We start from the raw sequence: 25,472 nt of genomic DNA on the forward strand, positions 1-25,472 counted from the left end.
CCCAAATCTAATTCAGAGTTTAGTATTTGAAAGCAGCTAGAAAGAAAAAAAAAGTACCCTCTTCAGAAGCAAGAGCTGGGATAAATTAGACAATTACCATTGTCAGACACAGATTTTTGCCTCAATGAATGTGTGCATCTAATACCCAGTAATTAAATGTTCACTTCAAATTGACAAGTGTGAAGCTTTCTTTTTAATTCATCAGCATTCTTTAAGACAGAACCTGCACCATACCTAGCAATTCTTATCACAACACAACCATCCCACAGAACTAGACACTGTATAAACGCTATACAAAAAGGGTAACTGTTCCAAAACATCCTCTTCTCTAGAAGGACCAAATTATCTTTATTTTTCTTAATTTCATGGAATAAGCTGCACAACAGAACCATCAGACTTTTTGAGATCAGCAGAGCAGAAATTCTTGACCATATTCCTCACACCTTGTTTCATATGTGTCTATATAATGCCTTTTCTCTAATTTTTCAAGTATTTGCATGTTCCCCTGCAATACAGTCTCCAAAATGAACAACCTGTGTATTGTAGAACAATCTGCAATGGAGAATCATGACAGAGATTTTATTTTTTGGCAACTCAAAGTCAGGTACATGTCTACAGCTCTGAGGCCACCTAGCACAGCTAAGCTCAATTTTTTTTACAGGGTAAACTGAAAGGAGGAGGCTGCACTCCAGCCACTCATGATGTTCTTGGACTACCTGTGGGCATCACTGCCTGAAAGTGCCAGGTGGCCCACACCAAAACAGCTCATGGAGCATCCCAACACTTTAATAGTAGGCACTACTGAAAGTCAGTTCCTAGGTGAATGCTATGGCCCTGTTCACATTACTGGAATATATATAACCTAAAAATATTCATCTAATCGCAGAATCATAGATTCAATTAGGTTGGAAAACACCTTTAAGATCATCAAGTCCAACCATTACCACAGGGCTGTCAAGGCCACCACTAAACCATGTCACTGAGGGCCTCATCTAAACAGTTTTTGAACACTTCCAGGGATGGTGATTCCACCACTTCCCTGGGCAGCCTGTTCCAATGCCTGACCACCCTCTCTGTGAAGAAATTCTTCTTAATTTCCAACCTGAACCTCCCTTGGCACAGGTTGAGGCCGTTACCCCTTGTCCTATAGCTTGTTAGTTGGAAGAAGAGACTGACCCCCACCTCACTACAACCTCCATTCACACAGTTGTAGAGAAAGAATATCCCAAGACTATTTATTTTATTTTATGGGTTGCAATTTCCAGCAAAAAATATCATTACCAAAAAAAAAAAAAAAAAAAAAAAAAGAGCAGGCAGTTGTCTAATACCACAGCTTGATTATTTAATGTTAAAATTTTTATAGTCAGCCGGTTTTATCCCCCACAAGCTAGCAGGTATGTACTGTTTTCTTCTTAAATCATTTTCAGTGTTGATATAGCTCACACAGACACGTTCTACACCTGCTCCCACCCTGCTAGACATCATTAAACTAAATCATCCCGAACATCAGACTTTAATGCTGTTATTTTTTGTGGCCCATTATGTCACATTCTGATTTTCAAGTTTTCAATTACATGAAGGTACTCTTGTGGCTGTGAGAATACCCTTGCAACCCAATTCACAATTGTACGAACAATCAGTATAAACATTTTGTTTAGTTTGCCAACATAGCTCAAAACAATAAAAAGAGAGGTTTCAGTCTCCAGACAACTGTTCATCTTACAGCAGCATCAAAATTAAACGTAGACACAAGTTAAAAATTACCTAATTATATCGCTGATCATTTCACTAAATGGCAGGGAAAGGAAGAACATAAGGCCTCTGGAAAGCATGGGAAGTTGCCACAGATAAAGAACAAAATGCAAAACAAAGCACTAATCCAAAACCAGAACAGGCAGACATTTAATCACAATAAGATATTTTTTTCTATTGACAGACGCTACGGAAAACACCTTCAAACTGCTCACACCTCAGGGCCATGGCTTACCACTAACTTTTCTACAGCCTTCTACAGAACTGAACTGATTACCCAAATGCTACATGCCATCTCATACCTTCTTGCTTTCTCCCAAGTGGCTGCAGACATATGCATGTCCTTTAAGTGACCCATCCCTTATTTGGTTTCGGCATCTCCTTCCTTCAGAATCTCCTCATTTTTCCAATTATACCATTTCCTTCATTTCTTCACTTTGTCTTTCAGTGAGCATTTTCCCCATCAGATCTGTGATAGTTAATAGTACGCTGGCATTGCCTACGATTATGCTCTTGAGATACGGTCATTTACTTTTGCCTTCCCCCATCACATCCTTCACCTGCTTGGAGGAGATACAGCTATGTAAGCTGCTTATAGTCACTTCCCAAAACCTCACCTTTACAGTAATGGAGATAGGTACCCAGATCAAATTAGAGGTTCAGCAGGCAAACTGTTTTCTACTAACGCAGAATTTTCAAGTTGAATCATTTCTCTATTTCCTCCCCTGTATCTCCTCATCACTCCATGTAAACCCACCAGTATACCTTACCCCTTGACTTCTCAAACAATTTTGTCAACCCTTCTAAGCATCTGTAAAACATCTTCCAAAATGCAGTAACTAGCCAAGTAACTAGCTATTGCATAGTACTGAAATCTAAACAAATCACTAGTTTCTCACTGACATTCATTGGGATCTTAGAGCAATGCACAAATCTGAGGTTTTGTTCTAGCTTATAGGATATAATGAAAGCTATATTCAGGTTCTGTAAAGAATAAAGTAGAAACTATCAGATTAAGAGTTCTCTTTATATTTACAGAAAAAAATATTTTAGAATGATAGTTTTTTCCATACATCATCATGAACATTTGCTCTCTTTACTGAATATTCTGCTGTGCAGAGACGAGACCCAAGTCATTCAGGAAGAAGCCATCCATTGCTGGCAAACTGGCACAGATGCAAAACTCCTTAAATGGCCTACAGAAAATTCCCTCTGCAGTCCATATTCTTTTAATGAAATTTACTATCTCCTTAGAAAATAGCCCACCCCCATTTTAACAGTATCCTAAAACAGTGGATGAAAGAAGGGGATAGATGTATAAGCAGAAGAGCAGATTAAAATGAAGTTCTGTAAGAAACAAAGCATATGGCAAGGTACACACACACTCTCAAAACACATATACAATCTTTAACTGCCACTACGCATCCACCTAACTGGTAAATCTTTCAAACACCTGACAACAGTGTATTATAAACTGGACTGACAAAGTGGGAAATGCATCATTCAGAAACTGATGCATTTCCAAGTATTCTCCTACTTTATGTTAACCCAGGGATCCCACATTTTTCAGACAGCCCTACAGCTTTTTCATCACTTACTTTACATACAAGAGCTGTATTAGACACACTCTAGTCTGCTGATGGTTGCTATTTCTCCCTGCCTCAATACACTATCAGAAGTCCATTCAAATGGCTTTCGTATTTCTCCTCTTGTAGCCCGAAACTTCAGCAATACTGCAATCGTATGTGGATCGTACTCCAACGGGGTTTAGGACTTTACTTCCGAAGTGACCCTGCTCTAACATGATCAACAGGGTTTTGACATTTCACCTTATCACCATGAAAAATTTACCCTAGCATAGGCTAGGATGCTGTTTTGAATACTGAAGCAAGACTTCTTTCAAACTTTAAGTAGTAATACACATGTGAAATGATTTTCCCGTTAGTGAGTGAATAGAGTTCTTGAATGGCTACTAACTTCTTGCACATTTAAAGACCAATTTATCTCAATTTATAAACTTAGTATTATACTTAGTGTACCATTATTCTCATTGGTTTTTATCATAATTTGAAGGGTACATTCTTGACCCTCACCCCATCATTATTCTTTTCTGATATTTAAAAGTACATTTCTACTAAGACACTATAATCTCCTTAATTACTTTGTCACCTTTCTTATTCACTTTTTTTAAAGTGTCACTCCTGTCACCTTTTAATTAAAAAAAAAAAAAAAAAAGTAAAAAATGAATAGTTAACTGACTGCAGGTAGTCAGAATAGCAAAAAAAAGAAGGATGGTATAAAACTCCTAGAATTTTTCTGACACAGATTTTCCACTAAATCCAGTATGCTAGATTTTAATTCTGGGCCACTGTGAAGCAAACTATTTGATTTCTGTTTTGCTGAACGTAACTTTAAAATGATAAGTATCAGAGGCAAATAAGTGGATGTAAAGTAAACATTAACCAATCAAAATGCAACTGTAGCACTCTAGCTTATTGCCACTTTTTATCATCACCAAAAACTCTGCACCTTGTACTCTTCTCTCAGCAATCCATCCTTTCAGCTTAATCTTTTAAGACTAATCTGTACCATACTGAACTTTAACAATCTACAGCTAGAAAACTATTTTTTCTTTATTTTTTTTTACTTACTTTAAAGCTGTCAGTAGCAATCTGATTCTTTAGCTACAGCCTGACTACTATTTGAACACAAGACAAGCACTTTTGAATGGCAAAGGTGGCAAATAACAAAAAAGCAGAAAAACACCTCTAATCAATTACTGTATCTACCAACTACACATCTTGTCTATTAGCAATGAAAGTCACATAGGAATGATCTTACTACATTTCTAGCATACAATACCACCAAGTATGTTAGATATGCACAGTACAGGCAAGTACTGTGCCTCCAGTGTAGTAGATTTCTGATCTTTGCTGGAAGTTAGGCAATATTATATGTATCTAGTAAGCCTACCACTTGATAATAAAATCATTTTCCTATAACATCAGTATGAATAGTATAAAATTCTCTGAGATATATATCCAGCATTGGTGGGAGGAGGGACCACTGTAACTGAGACAGGAACTGAGTAGAAAAAGTGCTCCCATTAAAATTATGTGATTTTTCTAAATCAGTATTTTTAATGTGTGTGCATGGGGAGGGGTGGAGAGATAGTTGCATCATTTTATCTTAATATAAAGACAAAATGGCCTGCAAAATGGAATTTCTGGTTAGTATCCAAAGATGTATTCGTTCCAATGCTATTAGAACAAGTATGATTCTAGTCAATATCACCATCCAGAATTAAAAGACACAAGGCTTTATTAATGATGCAATGTCAAAATTAGAAATCAAAGTAGCAAATACTGATGCTAACAAGAAAAGGAGTTTTCCTTGGTTTTGACTTGAGAGAAAAGAAGCTTTTTCCTTTTTAAAACCTACTTATATAATGATACCCTGGTAAAATAGCTTGAAAAAAAAAGAATACCGAGCAGCATTAAAATTAACTTTATTAATTGTTTAGAGAACATAGCTCTCAATCTGCATATTCAGCAAGGATTTAAATTTCTCTGTGACTTCTTGAGAACAAGAAAGTTACCTAAGCCACCTTATCTTACTTTTTAGGGAAGCTACTTTTCTTGAAAGCATAAAAATTTAAGAGAGATTGGAATATTTGCTATTTACTTGTGTATTGATTCTTTAACAGGCTTTATGTAAAATAGAACTAACTCTTCTTTGACCTGTCAAAAAAAAAAAAAAAAAAAAAAAAATTGCAAACCCCCCAGCGGGTGACAGGGGCAGATTGTTTCCACATTACCATCACTTCTGTTGAAGGAGGTTTCCTACCTGCAAGATCAGAGGAGAAAAAAAGCCTCCTAACTATGACTTTGGAAGAAGCTGCTGTATATATACATATGTACCATTGCAAGAGGCCTTAAAGATCATGTAGTTCTAATCCCTGTGCTATGGGCAGGGACACCATTCACTAGACCAGGTTGCTCAAAGCTCTATCCAACCTGGCCTTAAACACTGCCAGGGATGGGGCAGCCACAACTTCTCAGGGCAACCCGTGCCAGTGTCTCACCCTTCTCACAATGAAAGTTTCCTCCTAACGTCTAACTTTCATCTCCCCTCTGACAGTTTAAAGCCATTTGCCCTTGTCTTATCACTACATGCCCTTGTCTCTCCCCAGCTTTTTGTAGCCCCACTTAGGTACTGGAAAGCTGCCAGATCTCCCTGGTGCCTTCTGTTCTCCAGGCTAAACAAGCCCAACTCTTTCAGCCTGTCTTCATAGGAGAGGTGCTTCAGCCCTCTGCCAGAAATACTGCTCAGACACAAAAGCTTTTGACAAAACCTATGACTCTTCCTGACAGCACCATCTCATTTGACTAGTACTTCAATGACAAAAAAACTAAGAGTCTTTAAAATAACAAAACAAATACAATACATAAAAAGGCATTTTAAAGGTTTTGTCTGCTTAAATCAGTTGCATTACTACTTGAAATAAGTTGTCTGCTAAACTCAGTATACCTTATTATTAGAACCCCATGCTGTGTGCTTTCTGTTCTATACATTTCTAATTAGAGTCATCAATAATCATTTAAGAACTAGATCTTGTTTTCTGCAGCAAGTTTATGGGTGATGTTCCTAAATGAAGATGCATGAAGTATAAACAATAGAGCTTTATGTTCAGAAACTAGGTAAACTAAATCTAGAACACGAAGCAGGTAGAATAGAAAACATGCATATGAATTAATAGGTTAAATAACGGAAGTCAGAAATCTCACAGAAATTTAGAGTGTTTGGTTAGAAGCTCAATTCTAGCAACCTCAATCAGCTCTCTCCCAAAGATGATTTTCAATTAATATGCATATTGCTATAAGAAATTGCTATAACATGCTATAAACATAATTTTGTACCCTTTTCTCAAAAAGGTCTGTATTTAAGTTTTCACCGTACACTCTAGAGCAATACTTGAACTCTAAAACAGATACAAGTAGAATAAATTAAGACTGATTAACATTAAATGGTACATTACATACCTGAAATACTAGACTTGATAAGCTATTTCATATCATCTTGCTGTTCAGTTATGTAGGGAAAAACAGGGATACATACATTTTTCAAAGTGTTTCACACTGTTCTGTGCAGAACAACATTCTTTAAGAAAAAAATGCAATCTACTAAGAAACACTAGACAAAGAAACTCAGAAACTTGTCCTGGTTTTCTCTAAAGGAGACTTCAGACAACTTTCTCAGATTCTCCTCTGAAAACTAGCCAGAAAAATTAAAGACAACTTTAGAATTTCAGGCTTGATAACTGCTTTCTCATTTTCGCTATGGATCACTGGCAAGGGGGGGGAAGTTATGTCCAATAAAGTCAACCAGAGATTAACAAGTAATAAAAAAAAAGCAGGCTAATACCATTTCAATGCTCTCTTACTCAAAATGCCTATAATCATTTTCAGTTTAGAAAACAGAAAGACCTCTTTATTACTTTACTTATCTTGTATAATTGTTCCTAGAATAGTCACGTAAGATTTGTGACATTCACATTTTAGCACTTTTATTTCAATCAAAAAGAACTAGGAGAACCAAGCAATCCTGGAACCTTCTTCTCTAACATAGCCACAAGGCTGACCAGGGGGAATTCACATCTCTACAGCTGCCTGCAGATGTGGAAAGTCTGAAATTCACTACCTTATTCTTATATTCTTGGACTGTATTTCCATAAAAGAATGGACTAATATTTACTGAAGAAATAATATTTATTCCAATTGAAAGCACAGATTTCTTGCTCATTAGAGAGAAAAAGACTCCCTTTATCAAGTGATGCAACAGTATTTTTCAAGCCTCATGACAGAATATCTTCACACCTGCTTCACCTGTGAAACACAGAGAGATCCTTAATCTCAACAGCTGTGCACTTAGCATTAGGTCACAGAAGAAGCATTCCTACTGGTTTTGGTGAGATACACAGATAAGAATTTATAGCTCTCTGTGGGCATATATGCATTTAACATATGACAAATTACATGAAACACAAACTTCACCTGCCATTTTAAATAGAGCTTGATCCCTGTTCAAGGCCAGGTTGGACGGAGTCTTGGGTGACATGGCTTAGTGTGTGGTGTCCCCGATCATGGCAGGTGGGTTGGAACAAGATGATCTTCAGGTCCTTTCCAACCCCAACTATTCTATGATCCTATGTTGGCATGATGTTGTTTTGAAAGACATTTACTTCCACTTTCAAAAGCAAAGCACATAAAACAATAAAAAGAATGATGCCTAAAATAACAAATGTATTTTATTTGCCATTCTTCATATAATCAGACAAGCAATACTTTTTAGTTTTGCTGCTTTCCTTGACATGAATGCCAAAGTAGACTTCTAACCAAGATGAGCACCAGGATACGAGACAAAAGAGGTATAAGCAAAGGTACAGCAGATCTTTTGAAAAATGCCAGTGTTGATAATTCCAAGTTAAAGTGTTAACTAGATAGTAAAACTTTGCACATTCAAAAATATCAAAATACTTAAGTTATATACAGTTAGAGAGGACTTACTTTTATTGTAGCAGGTTGCTAGCACACCTTTATCTGCAGGACTGGTACTAATGTGCCAAATTTCACCCACTTGATGAAGGAGAACGTTTTTGTTTATAATGTTATTTTCATCATCAAAGTCTATGATGTGAATCTGCAAATACAATAAAAGAGAACATTAGGGTTTCAAATGCTTTCCTGTGGGTCTTAATTATACATGATGACTGCACAGAACAATTTCATGAGAATTTTATAACCAATATCTACTTTAATTAATTGTTATACTAACAATTTCGTATATCATTGATTTCATGCAGGATTAACTTTTCTAGAAAAAACATAAGCAATTTCCCTGTTTTGAGGAAATACTGTGTTTGTTCTTCTTAATTTTGCAACTTTAAGCTTGAAGGTGATTTTTCATTTTATGGCTAATAGTAAATAAGCCACTTGTATTGCAGTTCAACACTTCTAATAGCAATAAACAGAAACAACAACATTGCAATCTTCAGTCTAAATGCCTTCACCAATTCTGTATCTAAATCGTCGAATTCAAACAACCTATGAAGAAAGAAGGGGAGAGAGGGAAAGAGCTCTCATTTCAAACACACTGTCAACTCAGCAAGAAACTTCCTGGGAGTTCACTTCGGCAATCACATACCTGTACCAACATATAAATCTGTAATGCTTTTTGTATTATATGGAAAAATAAAACCATTGAACTGAAAGATGAAGAAAAACAATAATGTTTAAATATATAGGTTAGGGTTTTCAGAGACAGCTAGGTTTGCTTTTTGTGATTTTGATTTTTGTTTGGGTTTTTGTCTTGGTTTTTTCAATAGGTCTACATTATTTTCATTTTTCCTCCTGATTTTTACTTAGTTGTTTTTGTATAGTTGCCTCATAAACAGAAGAAATTGAGAAAGATTCTAGCCTAGCACAACATACACAGGTAACTTTACTCATGGGATTAATTCCACTAAGCTCAACAGTGGACAAATTCTAGAAGACTCACAGTTTTCAGACAACTGTATCCTCATTAAAAATTCATCAGCAAAGTTAGGTGAATAATGAAGAGAGAACAAAAAAGTAAGACATCTCATCATAATGATCGAATTATGTCTACTGAACAACTGCAAAAATGTTAGCTACAGAATATAGAAATTTTTCTTAAAATACAGAAGCTGCTAAACAGGTCTCAACTTAAGCCTAAATTGGTAATACTACCTACCACCTTTTTTTTTTTTCCCCTAAGGACTGAGGTTACGTTACCTTTTTCTTTCTCATCCAAAGGCTGTCATCACTAACTCCTCCTTGAAATATAATGCTAGATCCTCATCACCTTACATTATTCTTCCATTTTGTAATCAAAGGCATATAAGCACTTCTGTATTTGATTAGCAAGTTGTCTTTTCAGACTTCATTTGTTGCCCTGAACCTAGAAACCCATCCAGGAATCGGGACACTATACATAAACCCCAACAGCTGCCTATCAATCTCCCTGTCCAACTCAAAGAGTGACCCTCCTGCATTTCAAAACTCTCTAGAGTAACATCACTTAGATTTATACACTGTTTCACTTTATTTTGGCATTCTGTACATCCCCTCTCTGACCTATTCCCTGTATCACAATTCAAGAGTTTGTCTATACAGAAAGCTCTTGCACCTTTCATTAGATACCAGTTTAACCTCATCCCCTCTAGTTTTTGGTTTTAGGGTTTTGAATAAAGATATTATCTATTCAACCTTCTATGCTGCTCTTATTACTTACGTTTTGATGTGAATAAACTTACAACTCAAACAGTTGACAATCCAAACAGCTACTTTACAAGCATGAACTGGAAGCCAAACAATAGCAACATATTCACAATTCTAAGATAAAACAATTTTAACAGCAAGAAGAACAACTCCTGCTGTTATTTTTACACAGCAAAATAGTTATAATTGGCTTTACCATAACAGAAAGGAGGTGATATCTCAATTTACTGAACTGGGTATTTAACACAGAAACAGTCTGAACTATGTGAAGACATGTCAGGGAAAATGTGGGAGAAAGACAACCCTCCACTGGAGTCACTGAAGTGTCCTGTAGCAGCTCAACTCAAGCCCATAAAGGTGAACTGCAAATCTAAGTCACATTTACAAATCACACACATTCTTCACCCACACTAACCATTTTAAGAGAGTTACTCAGCACATAAGCTAAGGGAGAACTCTTAACTATCCCATCTAAAGCCTCACGAAGGCACAGATAACCAATTACTCCTCTGCTGTTACACTTCTGCTTCACCTGACATCATGAATAGCTACTGGAACACATAGCTAGTCAATCACATGTCCAGACTGAGACTTTTAGTAAATACAAAACCTAATTCTTATGCAAGGGTATTGTTTATACCCTTCTGAGTTGAAAAATTACATCCTTCACAGCTATGCCGAACAACACATCCTACTGGAAAAAGCTGATCAGCTTAACAGAAAGAACTGCAAAGGTTCCCCAATGTTTTCCTACTAAAGATCATCATCATCATGTCAATTTGAATACATGATACATTATATTCATCAAATGGAATAGTGACTTCACTAAATACTAAGGACAAAAGAGTTTCCACAGAAAATATACTAGTACCAAATACTGCACTGGTGTGATACAATGAAGACAAATATTTGCAGAAAGGAATATTCACCTGTAATAACTGCCTGACAGAACTGGACAAACTTCAGTTCTGCAGACTGTCATTCTTCAGTTCTTGAATCATAATCTTTCTAATCTTTCTTGATGGAGTGTAAAAATGAGCTTTACCATGGATTAGTTAGTACAGCATATGGATACCATAGGTGTGGATATCCGAAACAGTAAGTGTAAGTGAGAACTTTCTCAACATGATTGTAGTATAATAGTTAATGCTACATGAATCATAACTCTTGTGGAAACACGTCTTTGAAGTGACTGGTTTTATCACCAGTAAATAGAAAAATGAGTTAATAATCTGATCTAATTACACTGGGGAAGATTTCCATTGAACACAAATCTAAGTATTGAGGAAAAACTATTTAGTTCTCCTCAAAATCTGGAGGAATTACGAACTGCTAAGAAAGAGACTAGAACTAACCAATTTCAACACAAAATATTCCTTTTTCTTCATCTATGCTATCTCCATAATTTATTTTCTTTCAGCAAGCACTCACGGGCAGTAGAGACTGAGGAACTGTTTTAGTTTGGCCAATGCCCTGTTTTGTTCCTATATTAAAAGTAAATTTGTGCCTGTACATTAAGTTAAATCATAAAACTAACTATATTAGGTTCTAAAAACACACGACTGAAAATAACTTGGAGATGTCAGGGAATGAGAGAGGTGAGAAAACAATAAGTGATGTATACTGCCTTTATGTTTCCAAAGCATTCAGTAAATGCATGAAACTAAGAACAATATAAAAAGCCACAGTTTAACAATGAAACAACACAGTTTAAAAACAATGAAAGGACTGAGGACAAAAGTTCTAAAAGGACACTGTGCAGAACACCATGCAAATACAAACTACTTAAGCAATTTCCAGGGAGTTATGAGGACCAAGTGACAAGTACTACACGCTCTTAGTATCTCAAATATTGACAAAATATAAAATTGTGTAAACAATTCTTTTCCTTCGAAATACTAGTGTTAATAGGAAAATATTTTCACCAGATCGCTTTCAAATGCCTAAATTGCTTCATACAGCAATAAACCTCAGTGACCCAGAAGTTACCATGCCGGCTATCATGTACAGAAGTTACCATGTACAACTACTGCACTACACCTGCCTGTGACCAGAAGGGAAGAAATATTCTGCATGTGATGGCACTGCGTAAGAAAAGTCTCACAGTACAATACTTGGTCAAGCACTAGAGATTACAAGCAAGCTCCTAAATTAGGTCAGGTAACTAAAAAAGTTTTTAAGCAAATCTAGAGAACTGATTTTTGCTGAATTAAGCAATAATGACTTGAGGCCTAGGGCACTTCCTGGGGATTACCAGCTAGCTGAGAGGAGTTGATGGCCTGAGGCACAGCTAAAGGCCAATAACCTCCAAACATTTGTTAATACACCTGGAAGTGTCCTGCATTTCTATCAATGTTATTCATTAGAAAAAGAAAACCATACTCCAAATATGAGTAAATATGTCCAAAATACATAGTATATGTCCAAACAACTTCCCTAAATCAGAACACTTAAATTATTGAAGATCTGCTAGATATCAACTAGTGAGATCAGTCTCCAAGTTTGTATCAAGATTAGTTGAACCAAGAAGTAAACAAAAAACCAAAAACTAACAAAACAAAACACATAGAAATCACAGTAGAAACCACCTTATAATCAAACGTCTGAAGAACATCTGAGACCGTACAAATATGGTATTGTGTGTATTTATTTTTAACTAAGTTTGTCTGCCTCTTCCTTTGTTTCTGGTCTCACAAGTATTACCCGAAATGTAAAGAAACTGAATACTCCACCCCCTTAGGCCTCTGAATATATTTTTCCTCGAGGCTCATCTGGTATTATCTTTGAGCAACAAACTCAAAACCTTATTGGGAATTGACAGCTGACATCTTGCAGAAATATATATATATAAGTTCCAAATTTTTTTTGTGCAGTCCATTACTGACCATCTTCAGAAGAATAGGTGACTATATCCATTCTAGGGGCTTCTGTGGTGGGTGTTAACCTTGGCTCCCACCCAGCCACTTACTGATTTGGTAGTGGGAAAGAAAACTCTTAAACCAACACCTTCTTTCCCACCTTTCCTAGGTTTAACTTCACTCCAAACTGCTTCAACTCCCTGAAAGCAGCACAGAAGAGTGTGGGGCAGTGGTGGTTATGGTCAGTACATGGGCCACAGTTCCTTCAGGAACACCCACCTGCTCTGGCACAGGTGGTCCTCAAGCTGCAGTGGATAACTGCTCCACTGTGTAGCCCTTCTGATTCCTCCACTGTTTTCAGTCTTTGTTCCTTCCTCCTCTTTCCTTCCAGCATTTCTTCCTTTCTTGTTTTCACAAAGCTGCCAGCAGGCTGACTGGCTCAGCTGTCTTACATGGCAGGTTCACCAGAACCTGCATGGGCAGCTCCTGGCCTCTTATCATGGAGGCCACCACTGCAACACACCTGCAACCAAAGCCTTGCCACCTGCTCTCAATACAGCTTTCTAATTCTTCTGGCCTCAAAATCTTCCTTCTGTGTGAAGGCATTTACTGAAATTTAGTCACAAAAACTAAAACTGCTGTACAATTAGAAGTATTTTACTCTTAACTCTAGAGGAAACAGACTAAGAGAAACTGAACCACAAAAGTCTCTTAAATTATCGTTAAACTTATATCAGAAAGGACAGTTGATTGCCAGTAATTAATAATGAAAAATCCAGTTTATGAAGCTTCACATACACAGAAATGTGCACATACCAGGAGTCCCATTAGAGGCAATTAAGACTTAAAGACTTTCATTTTATTTTGTATCTCTTCTGTGATTTAAAGATAGCTCCAGAGAATCTAGAGATTTAAAATAACAAAAATATGGCAGTTTCTTTACTAAACCAATCTGATTTAGTCAGATAATTTAGAAGAGTCATTTAATCTTCAGAAAAATACACATAGCTTTCATTCACTTATATTTCTTATCAATATCTTTACATTCTATTTAAAGAACTCTTCAACTTGACAATATCTTAAAGTTCAAATTCAGTGGAGGGGTGAGAAGGAAGAGGAATGATATTAGAACAATGTTTAAAAAAAAAAAAAAAGAAGAAAAAAAATTACAACTGACATTTGACAGAAAAATTACCTGATTATCATATCTAAGAGACTGTGTTCCAACCAAAAATCTTATTGCATCTGTTTCTGCTGTCTGAGGTGTTAAAGCTCGTGCCTAGGGAAAAAGAAAGCCATTAGAAAAGTCCAATTAATACAATCCATTAATTTCAGAAAAAAAATCTTGAAGCTTATATATCAAATATCATGCAAAACATGACATTCTTACAAACTGCAGACCTTCCTGCCCTCTATATCTATTTTGGTTAACATATTTTTTGTGCAGTTTCTCACATTCGTGAGGTGCATGGAACATACAGGTGCTAAATGCATTATAACAGTGGTAATATTTGATATTCATAAAACTGTTTGAGTTGGAAGGAACCCTAAAGATCATCCAGTTCCAAACCCCCTACCACGGGCAGGGACACCTCACACTACACCAGGTTGCTCAAAGTCCCATCCAACCTGGCCTTGAACACTGCCAGGGATAAGGCAGCCACAACTTCTGGAGGCAACCTGTGCCAGTCTTTCACCAGCCTCATAATAAAGAATTTCTTCCTTATGTCTCATCTAAATCTACCCTCTGTCAGTTTAAAGCCATTCTTCTTTGTTCTGTCACTACATGCCCTTGTACAGATTCCCTCTCCAGATTTCTTGTAGGCCCCCTGTAGGTACTAGACGGCTGCTAGAGCCTTCTCTTCTCCAGGCTGAAAAAGCCCAATTCTCTCAACCTGTCTTCACAGAAGAGGTGCTCCAGCCCTCTGAGTATCTTCATGGCCCTCCTCTGGACTCACTCAGGCAGCTCCATGTCCTTTTTATGTTGCAGGCCGCCAAGCTGAACGAAGCACTCCAGGTTGGATCTCACAAGAGTAGAGGGGGAAAATCACCTCCCTCGATCTGCTGACCACACTCCTTTTGACGCAGCCCAGTATGTGATTGGTTTCCTGGGCTGCACGTGCACCCTGCCGGCTCATGTTGAACTTTTCATCAAGCAACACCTCAGACCTGGTCTCAATACGTCCTTTGCCCAGCCTGTAGCTGTGCTTACCAAGGTGTAGGACCTTGCACTTGGCCTTGTTGAACTTCATGAGCTTAGCACAGGCCCACCTCTCCAGCCTGTCCCACCGGCGTCCCACTGGATGGCATCCTTTCCCTCCAGTTTAATTATCTCCATATTATAGTAGTACTTCCAAACTAATTTTCCTTTATCAACTGAAAAAAACTCCACAGAACAGTGGACAGTTCTTACATATGTTTGCTACAATATCCAAGAAAGAGGCTGTTGTTGCAGAAGTTTTCAACCATTCAGACTGAAGATGCCTGCATAAAAATGAATTCTTTTCCTCACCATTAAGAACCAAGTTTAGAAGGAAGTTAAAAAGTAAACCCCTTCCTTGCCTCTGCAGACCACTGGATATAAAAACTGTCTGAATGACAGGAGAAATAATTTATTATTTACCTTATCCAACTTGTACCAACCAGTCTTGGAAGAAGCAAAACATAACAGCTAAGGGCCATAGAAGACATTGAGAAATAAAGTATAGCTTAAACTAAACCCACAATGTGCTAGTTTGCACTAGTCATTAGTAGAGGCTCTCTTAGCTAATTTTGAGTAATTGGGAGGTAAACTTAACACTCAAAGGCACTTTTAGTAACCATAACTAAACTGTGAAGAATATCCACTACTTCCCCATGCAAAAGATATTCTGATGTTCAATGCAAATTTTTTGTCAAAACAGAAAAAACAAGCCTTTGCAATTCACATCCTATTAGACATAAAGGAGTTCACATTTCTTCAGGCACTAAAGTCTGTATTGCAAACAAGTATTTCAGAAGGAGTCAGGTCTGTTGAATGGCGTTTCTTACTGCCATCCCATTGTGCAGCCAGTTAATGATTACATTCTGGATTCAGGAACATTTAGTTTCAATATAGTCCTGTTTGAAACTTCTTTCAAATATTCCCTTCCAAGCTTCTAGGCATCTTTCTGATATTAATATAAAAATACATTGTATCATAATACATAAATTTGGAACAATTTAATTCTAGAATAGCAACTTCAAGATATTTGATTTTTCTTAAATAAGGCAAAGCAACTTAAGCCCTTGCCTGGCAGTAACAATAAGAACCAATTTCATTTTTTAGAATAAGACCTGAACTCCTATAGAGCAGATACATCTTATGTTGCTTCTGAAATGCGTGATTTAGACAATATTTTATTTAAGATTGAGTACATATAAAGTTTAAAAAAAAAAAAAAGACAATGAGCTTACTAAGTATAGGCTAGTAGCATAACATTTATATAGAAAAAAAACGGACTAGAGAACATGATTTAGTGAGCAGTTTATGCTCAAAACATATCCAAATGAGGATCAGAGATCAGTGTGAATCCATTCTGATTCATTTGTACTGTCCTATTTATGCAGCAGTTACCTACAACAAGCCTAGACAATGTTTCTGATTGACAGAAACAACTAAAGTCCACCAAGAAGACTGCAAAAAGCTTTTATTTTGTCTTGAACAGAATTTACAGACCTTTGGCAAGAGCTCCTTTACATTTCAGACCTGCTTTCAATTATTTTGAAGAAAACACTAGAAATAAACAAACAGCTATGTATCTTTCAATCAGGCAAGCTTCTTTTGTTTAAGTCAAGCAGAACAGACCCCCAGGGGGGTTCACCCCTTTTAAAACCTTTTGAGTGGGTCTTAGCATGCTGCTTTCAAAAAGCATGATTAAAAAAAGCAAAATCATACACTAACCCCAACATCTGAATATTTGTACTGCATTTAACACAATCCAAAGAATTTCTGCAACCCATGTATCATTTGAAATTCATACACTCAATCTGTAGTAACAAGCAGTGAACTTGCAATACAAAATGTGAAGGACACCGTATTTGGCTTGCAGTTCCCAAATCTGAATTTAAAGTTATTTGACCATCTGACCAGAAGGGTGATGCCTCATTCTGGAGGCAAAATACAAGTTCTTCCCTACCCTAGAGAAGCCCCAGGGTGCTCATGTCATGAATATTATTTTTGCCTTCTGGCATAGTTTCAATTTTCAAGTAGGTACACTTTGATTTTTACTTAGGTAGGACAGCCTTGCTTCTCCCACCACAGCAGGAGACCCGCTGTCAGTGACTGTAATAAGCTGCAGTGACTCTACCAGTGAAGAGGCTGGCAGCACACATGCCCAGGTGACCTTTGCTGCTCTCAGACAGCTGCTTTCCCTAAGTCTTTCACAGCACAAGATTTCCCACCATTGATTTATTTAGTGCTCTGACCCTATTCCAAAGGCTGACAGATACCATAAACCCTCCCAGCAACATAAGGAACACTCAGACAAAGTCTTACATAGCACAATTATCCTTAGAAATCCCATTAATTTGTCATGAACTGTAATGGTAAACAATCATCTTTTAGTAGTTCCTTCTAGTTCACATATCTTCATATTGTCATTAGTCTGTACCATACCTAATATTAGTAATATCTTGCCAATTGCTTTAGAGTTCTAAAACATATAGTTTCCACTTCATGCATTATGAAGATCTTTGGGAGATTAGGTAAGAGAGTTTTGCCACTTATCTACTTTTTGTTCTCCTAATTAAACCTAACTATGTTAGACTGAAGTTCCACGAGAAGTCATCTCAACTGAAATCCTGCCCTCAAGACAGGTGCTGAAGAGAGAGGAAGATAGGAAAACAGGTGAGAGAATAGATACTCAGCCTGGATTAAAATATACAAGATTGGCACTCATGAGTCTAATAATCTTTGAAAAGAAAGAAGACTGAGACAAAAACCAGGAATTTCACCAAGACATTACCATGCAGTTTCTTGAACTGATTCAGTTTTAAAAAGAAATCCTATGAAGCTTTATCAATAAATCTGTAAAGCTTTATCAAAATTATTATCTACATTCTATTCTAACCCACATCCTCTCTCATCCCACAAGAGACCACAAAAGCTCTCTCAGAGAAGAGAACAGGACTGCCGACAGAAGTTATAGGCCAAGCACCTGCTCCACTCCATACTGGGAACACAGCTGAGCCTGAAAGGCAACACAGGTTTCCCTGGGTACTGCCAAGTGACACACATCTCCCTAAAAAGTTCCCTTTCCACACTCCTAATAAATCTACACCTACCTTCTACTCCATCAAATGAAGGTCAATTGAGCTATTCTTAATACACACCGATATTATACATATACACACATTGTGTAAGACCTCTGACCAATCTATTTCAGTTGGCATTTTGCACTGCTTTAAGAATCTCATACTAAGAAATCACATTGGGCTTTACAGAAATTAAGTTTCACCTTACTCTTGAAAACAGGCAAGAAAGTCCTAAAAATCAATAGTCTCTATTCAGACTTATAAAACCTGTTAACAACTAACTGACAATGCAATATGGGCCAAGTATTGCTCATCCAAGAAACACAACAGGACCACAATGCAGTACAAGAACTCTGACAAAGCATTAGTCATATTTTTAAGACTACACTATCTCAGGGTGCAGCTGGAGTTGCCCTTGTGTAGTGCAGCTGGAGTTGCCCTTGTGCAGTACAGCCCTGCTGTCAGCAGCAGGCTTTCTACTGTCCTTCCCTCCTCCTCGTTATGGGTCTCCCTTGCAAGTCTATGTAGTTTTGACATGTAACATGCAGTAGGAGTATCCACCATGCTGAAATTCAGCTCAGTACTGTGGTATCCCCAAAATTCACCAAAGGTGCCAAACATATGCTTCATAATTACCACTTTTTGGCACAAACAATGTTACTCCTCCCTCCCTGGATGATGCTGGCTAGCTTCTGCAGGTTTTTAAACAAGCAAGATGTAGGCTGTCCCCACAAGAATCACAGTTGGTACTGCAACTGAGCCAAATACCTATTCCAGAAAGTACTCCTCCACACAGCTCATTTCCAGGTGTACCAGCATCACCCAGTCAACCTTAAACTAAGGAATTCTGAGACATTCAATAGTGCTTATTCACTTACCCAAAACATCACTATTTAATCAAAGAATAGGATGGGAAAAATTGTGAATCCCTGAAAACAAAAGCCTATTCAACGTAGGATAAACATACCTGGTACTTCATGTTAGATAATAAACATAGGTCAACTCTACACCGGACAAGTAAGAAGCACATACACTGACAACAAATGGCACTTAGAGATACCTCTAGGACACCATTTACCACATTCCGTAATTCAGGATATTAGTGAAGTCTACCAAGATCCCTTTTAAAAGGACAACCTTTCAGTAATGAAATGTTCTGCAGCTACTGCTGTTTCCCCATATTCACCATCATGAGCCACAGTCACATTACTCAGTCCCAAGTTCCAGCAGTATCTCACATTTTCACTCACCACGCCCCTGTAATTTCATCATTTTCACTACAGTTTGCAGTGAAAACCCCACTATGGTGGGCTATTGTCTTTTAAAGTGAAAAAGTCACAGAAAGAATCACCCTGTCTTAAATTCACACATATTTTTTATGTCTCTACAATCTTCATATAGCTCACAGACGAACTAAAGAGACACAAAAACCCACTCCAGAAAACTACGTTGTTGGGGTTATACAAATGTTCTAAGCAGCACATAAAGAAAAAGCTGCAGCCATCTAGTAAAACAGGAGGAACTAATCAGGTCAAAAATTTAACAAATCATATAGAAAATGGAATTCATCACTAGTTTTAATCTTGCTTTGCTGTTAGATGTTCAGCTGTACCTCTCTGCTCCAGTAAAACAAAACTGTTTCTCACTGTTACTTGCAAAAATCCTTGCACAGCAGTTACACATGCTAAGTAACTATACACAGTTGTATAAGGGCTCAGGATTTGTATCTTTCCATTCTCACATGCCAGAACTGTGAGTGGTGCAGTGGTTCTATGCAAGACAAATCTGACTCACTAAGCCTTTTTTTTTTTGATGAAAAGTGAATTAAAAAAAAAAAAGAGAGAAATGTGTATTTGTTAATTATTTTAAGTTACCTTAATTATCTGGATACAATAGAACACATTTTGCACGTAAAAATGAACAGAAATTTGCACATAACAATGAACAGAAATTGTGCATAAACAATTTAAAGTTAGTTGGTACACAGCACCCTAGAAGGAATCAGATTTATGTCCTTATAAACCCAGCCACATCGGATCAGATGTAGCTGTGCAAGTATGTCTTTCATTTTCTCCAGCAGTGGTCAAATCACAGAACGGTCGAGGCTGGAAGGGACCACTGGAGACCTAATTCAACCTCCCTGCTCAAGCAGGGTCACCTCAAGTACATTATTCAGGATTGTGTCCAGACAGGTGTTGAGTATCTCCAGGGAAAGAGACTCTACAATGTCTCTGGACAACTTATTCTAATGCTTAGTCACCCTCACAGTAAAGTTCTTCCTCGTGTTCAGATTTTCCTCTGTTTTAGTTTATGCCCATTGCCTCTCGTCCTGTCACCACTAAGAAGAGCCTGGCCCCATACTTTTGACATCCTCCCTTCAGATACTTACTCCCATTGATCAGATCCCCCGAGACTTCTCTTCCATAGGCTGAACAGGAGCAGCTCCCTCAGCCTTTCCTCATAAGAGAGATGCTCCAGACATTAATCATTCTAGCCCTTTGCTGAACTTGCTCCAGCAGCTCCATGTCTCTTATACTGGAGAGCCCAGAACTGGACACAGCACTCCTCATGAGGCCTCACCAGAGAGGGATGCTCACCTTTCTCTACCTGCTGACAATGCTCTTCCTAACACAGCCCAGGATACTACTGGCATTCTTGGCCACATGGGCACATTGCTGGCTCACGGACAACTTGCCATAAAGACCCCCAGGTCCCTCTCCACAGAGCTACATTCCAGGTTGGCCCCAGCCTGTACAGGTGCAGGGGGTTATTTCCCCCCCAGACACAGGACCCTGCACTTCCTGAGCTTGCCTATGAGGATGTCATGGGAAACAGCGTCCAAAGCCTTGCTGAAGTCCAGTTAGACAATATCCACTGTTCTCCCCTCATCTATCCAGTCAGTTGTCATATCATGTAACTTCTTAGTCTGCAATTCCTCATGTAGTTTCTAGATGTCATGATTTTGTGACATGCAATTTTTATTTGTAACAAGAGTAAGAAGATCCCTCCCTCCTTTTAAATACTTCATAACTCCAAATCTCAACTTTGAATAAGTTCAACATGGAGTTGAAGTGAAGTTTGGAAATAATGAGAGAACAAACAAACAAAAATAAACAAACAAACCCAACAAAATTCTTCAAACTGGGCTGAAAAATTCATCTGAAGAGATGTCTTCAGACACAGTGCTCCTGACACACACCAGAAAGAAGCAATAGTTGTGCTGATGTAGCTACCCATTACGGTCTAGAATAAAACAGGCCTGAAAAACATAATAATCTTTCTTACTAGGCCTGGAGATTCAAACCAGAAAAGCCAGACCAGTTTTAGGTTTAAGTCTTTCCATCACAGTCTTTTTCAGAAGCACCAACATGCAGTTTGGTTGAAAGCCACACTGGCAATTAATGGAGATCAGGAATAGAATCTTCATCACAATGCTTCTTTTCCGAGTTAGTCATAAACCACCTTTTCTTTCCCCACTTTCTCTCTAAGTGATCTGTATCAACTGCAATTCCCTCTGATTAAACCCACTTTCTAAGTCCTTTTGCTTTATGCTGCCACCAGACAGCCCAGTTGCTTTGCAAAAAGATAAGAGATCTGAAGGAGATGTATGATTTGAGGTTGTGGGGGACACAGGACCATGAAGGCACCATACAACACACAGACTAGCTTTCCAAAATTTCTGGAAGACTTATTACGTATGACCTACTAGAAGAAAGCTATGAGTTTTATTAAGTACAGGATGTATGTTCTAATCTGCAAAAAGATATTTCAAGTTTGAAGTATAAGTTACAGCCATCTCTAGCCAATCACAAAACAATAGTATATTACCAGACTTCAGTAGATCCAACGTTTAATACAAGTTAATATTACACACTAGCTCCTATACAAGAAGAAATCCAAACAAATATATCATTTTCTAAGGATATCTATTGGTATAGTCAGGATGACAAAGCACACAACTCAGAGACAAAGCCACCCAAACCTGTTACAAAGAACCTTCACATATTATTTTCCACAAGCACTTTGGTAAAGATGCCTAACAAAAAATAAGCGCAAATGTACATATTTATATTACTGCATCTACTGTAGAATGAAAACATGGCTCTGTAAGCTGCAGAAGAAACACTGTGACTCCTATTACTGCTATAATGGCAACAACAATAAGCCAGTTGTTGTCAAAGCGAACATGTAAAAGCTGAGTAAACCCCTTATTGTGGGAAAGTAAATTAGGGTTCCTCGCAATGCTCCAGCTACCTAGCTGTTTGTTTTCCCAGAACTTGTAGAAACTTTATTAAACATGAGACCCGTGTTCCTCTGTGAAGATGGTCAGTAAGTTCTTAAGTTTGACAGTCCCCTTTGCCTATAAACATAAATACCAGCGTGATGGACAAATTTCTCCTATGGGACAAATGCACAGAAATGGAACCCAAGAGATCCCACAGACATCAAGTAGCTTTACAGTTGAGTATAACCAACCAAAACTGTCAGTTTATAAGAAACAGTTTCATGCTTTGCCTCACAACAGCATTTTTTTAATATTATAATTTCTGAAAAGATAAACACGTACAAAAACGTCATTGAGACTTCTGCTAGCTTCCTACAACTCAGAGCCAAACACTCCTCCAGAGGCGGACCAGGGACTCGTGGCAGAGCAGAAGCCCCCCAGCCAGGCTGGGCACGACTATAAAGTAAACCCCCTGGGCCCTCAGCCCCTGCACCCACATTGGGGCACCCACCCTGGAAACAGCAAGTTTCAGAGCACAGACAAACCCCTGTCCTCTGCTCAGCCACCTTTAAAATTCCCAACGCGAAAGGCAGGTATCCAGAACTACCAAAAGTCAGTGAGCCCCACAGCCCACCCCAGCACTTCCCTACCCCACTGCACACAACCAGCCTGCAGCCACCGCCTTCCCAGAGGTAGGACTGACACCTGCTCTCCCTTTTTCAGTCTACCCCCAGCACCCACCTGGAACTCCAGTCCGTAAATCACAGGCGCATCGTCCTCCATCGTAGCTCTACGGTACGGCACACCCTGCTGCCCACCGACTTTCTGACCCTTAGCGCTGCCCGTCGCTCGCCGCTTCCGGGAGGTGCTTTGGTGCATGCGCAATGATGCCTACGGCGCAGGCGCGGTGTGGTGCAGTGCTGTGAGCGGTGGCGGTGTGGGGGTGTTGACGTTGTGGCGCGAAGGTGAGGGGGAGCTTGGGTGCCTGTGCGGGCCTAGGGGTGGTTGAGGGACGGGAGAACGCTAAGGTGGCCTTGGGGCCCCGTCTCCAAGAGAGGGCGGCGGGGCATACGCGGGGTGGAGGCCGTGTCCACCCTGCCGCGGGGCGGTTAGGGCTGGGGCCTTGCGGTTGTGGGTGTGGGCTCCTGGAGCTGGATCCGTGGGGCGGAGAAAGGCAGCGCTGCTGCTGCTGCTCCGCTCCTTGTGCGGCCGGCACGGGCTTGGCACCTGCTCTGGTGACTGCCGTGAGCCCCCCCTCATTTCTTTTCCTGAATGGGGACCGAGCCAGTCTGTGCGGGCGGAAAAGCGGATATCGTTCTGTGCTCTTCAATCCCAATATTTCTGTGACTTGCAGAAAGGAAAAAGATAAAGCGTTTTTCAGAATTAATTCTGCAGATAGATGTCAATTAGTGAAATTACTGTATCTTTAAAGCAGGATTTAAGTATTTGCATGATACGTAGGAATTTCAGGGTGGTACCTGAGCAGTACCTGAGTAGTAAAACTGACACTTGTTTTGGTGGCCATTTCCCCATCTTCAGCTACCATGGAGAATAAAGAAAATAATTCTAAGGATGTGAAGAGCACCTCAAATCAAGATGACAGCAGAGACCTAGTTCAACAGAAAGCTCAGGAAGAAATTCTCTTTCACGAGGAAACCATTGATCTTGGTGGGGATGAATTTGAGTCTGAAGGGAATGAAACTGTGTCAGAAGACTCGAATAATTTTGTGGATAAACTTAATGAACAGATGATGGAAAGTGTCATTATTTCAGATTCTCCGAACAACAGTGAAGATGACACAGGGGAACTTGGTTGTCTCCAGGAGATTGTAGAACAAATAGAAGCTAAAGATAATCAAAAAACACAAGCAGAAGTGGGTAAAGAAGAGTTTTTAAGTAATGAGAGTGAAACTGAACATGAAGAAACCCCCAAAGACATCTCTGAGATTGGAACAGATGATCAGGCTTCTTTAAAGGAAGAATCAGTTCAGGAAGCAGTGAAAGAGGAACCAAAGTTGGAAAACAATGTTCCTGTTGAAACAAAACCAAATAATACTGATGAAAGCAAACCTGAGGATCAGATGTCATCACCCAGTACTAACAAACCATCTTCTGAGGCTGAGCCTATCCCTGTGTGTACCATTTTCAGCCAAGCAAACAATGTTAATAACCAGCCACAGTTGTTTCTGCCTGACGGCTTTGAGCCTCAGATGGTAAAATCTCCCAGTTTTAGTAGTATAATTGAGACTCCAGTGAAGTCTAATCCGCAGGTGGTTCAACCAAGTCCTAGTCTAAGCAAGTTCTTTGGCGATACTGTTAACACTAATACGTTAGCTTCTGATTTTTTTGATTCATTTACCACATCCAATTTTATTTCTGTTAGTAATCCCAATGCAAACTCTTCAGTTCCAGAACAAATGTCCTCTCTTTCTAATGGTGGAGACAGTACCTGTGCTTCATCTAACTCAACTTTCTCTGTGCGAAACAGGAGACCTGAAGCAGGTGGTCCTGCATCATCTCTAGAAGCCACTCAGTCCCCCAAGCCATTCTCACAAATCCAGGCTGTTTTTGCTGGCAGTGATGACCCATTTGCCACAGCCTTAAGTATGAGTGAACTAGATAGAAGAAATGATGCTTGGCTTCCTAGTGAGGAAACCAGAAATGTTCTAATTTCAGTTGCCACACAACAGTACAGCACCGTGTTCATAGACAAAGAAAATCTCACCATGCCTGGATTAAAATTTGATAATATTCAGGTAAGACTGATACTGTATCTTAGTGTATTATTTTATTTTAGAAATACAAGAACTGGCTAATAATCCGCATATCATAGGGCTTCATATTGTTATTGATCAGAGAATCATAGAATAGTTGGGGTTGGAAAGGACCTTAAGATCATCTCATTCCAGCCCCCCTGCCGTGGGAGGTTGATGGTCATCTTGTGTGTATTGCTTCAGTCCTTATTAGAAAATTCAGTGTTGCTGCCTACTCCTACATGAAGGGGCTAAAACCGGATCTGATTTATTCATAGTGAAATCTTTTGGGTGCATTGAAAACCAGTGT

General features: G+C 38.7%; 2 protein-coding genes across 25 annotated transcripts in view; one reads left to right on the forward strand and one right to left on the reverse strand.

Moving 5' to 3' along the window:
* Positions 1-23,276, reverse strand: part of EIPR1 (EARP complex and GARP complex interacting protein 1) — a 129,876-nt gene extending 106,600 nt beyond the window's left edge. For all 19 annotated transcript variants that reach the window (XR_013956693.1, XR_013956694.1, XR_013956695.1 and 16 more), the window contains exons 1-3: positions 23,151-23,276; positions 14,106-14,189; positions 8,319-8,451 (exon numbers count right to left, since the gene is read on the reverse strand). Coding sequence is in view for 1 of the 19 variants with exons in the window: in XM_080616707.1 (XP_080472833.1) it covers positions 8,319-8,451; positions 14,106-14,189; positions 23,151-23,192 (259 nt within the window). In the remaining 18 variants the exon portion in view is untranslated. The remainder of the gene's footprint in view (positions 1-8,318; positions 8,452-14,105; positions 14,190-23,150) is intronic.
* A 46-nt stretch (positions 23,277-23,322) lies between these two features.
* Positions 23,323-25,472, forward strand: part of TRAPPC12 (trafficking protein particle complex subunit 12) — a 57,739-nt gene continuing 55,589 nt past the window's right edge. For all 6 annotated transcript variants that reach the window (XR_013956593.1, XR_013956594.1, XR_013956595.1 and 3 more), the window contains exons 1-2: positions 23,323-23,374; positions 23,949-25,165. Coding sequence is in view for 3 of the 6 variants with exons in the window: in XM_080615401.1 (XP_080471527.1) it covers positions 23,954-25,165 (1,212 nt within the window). In the remaining 3 variants the exon portion in view is untranslated. The remainder of the gene's footprint in view (positions 23,375-23,948; positions 25,166-25,472) is intronic.

This window comes from Psittacula echo (assembly GCF_963264785.1).
Source record: "Psittacula echo genome assembly, chromosome: 4".
Lineage (NCBI taxonomy): Eukaryota > Metazoa > Chordata > Aves > Psittaciformes > Psittacidae > Psittacula > Psittacula echo.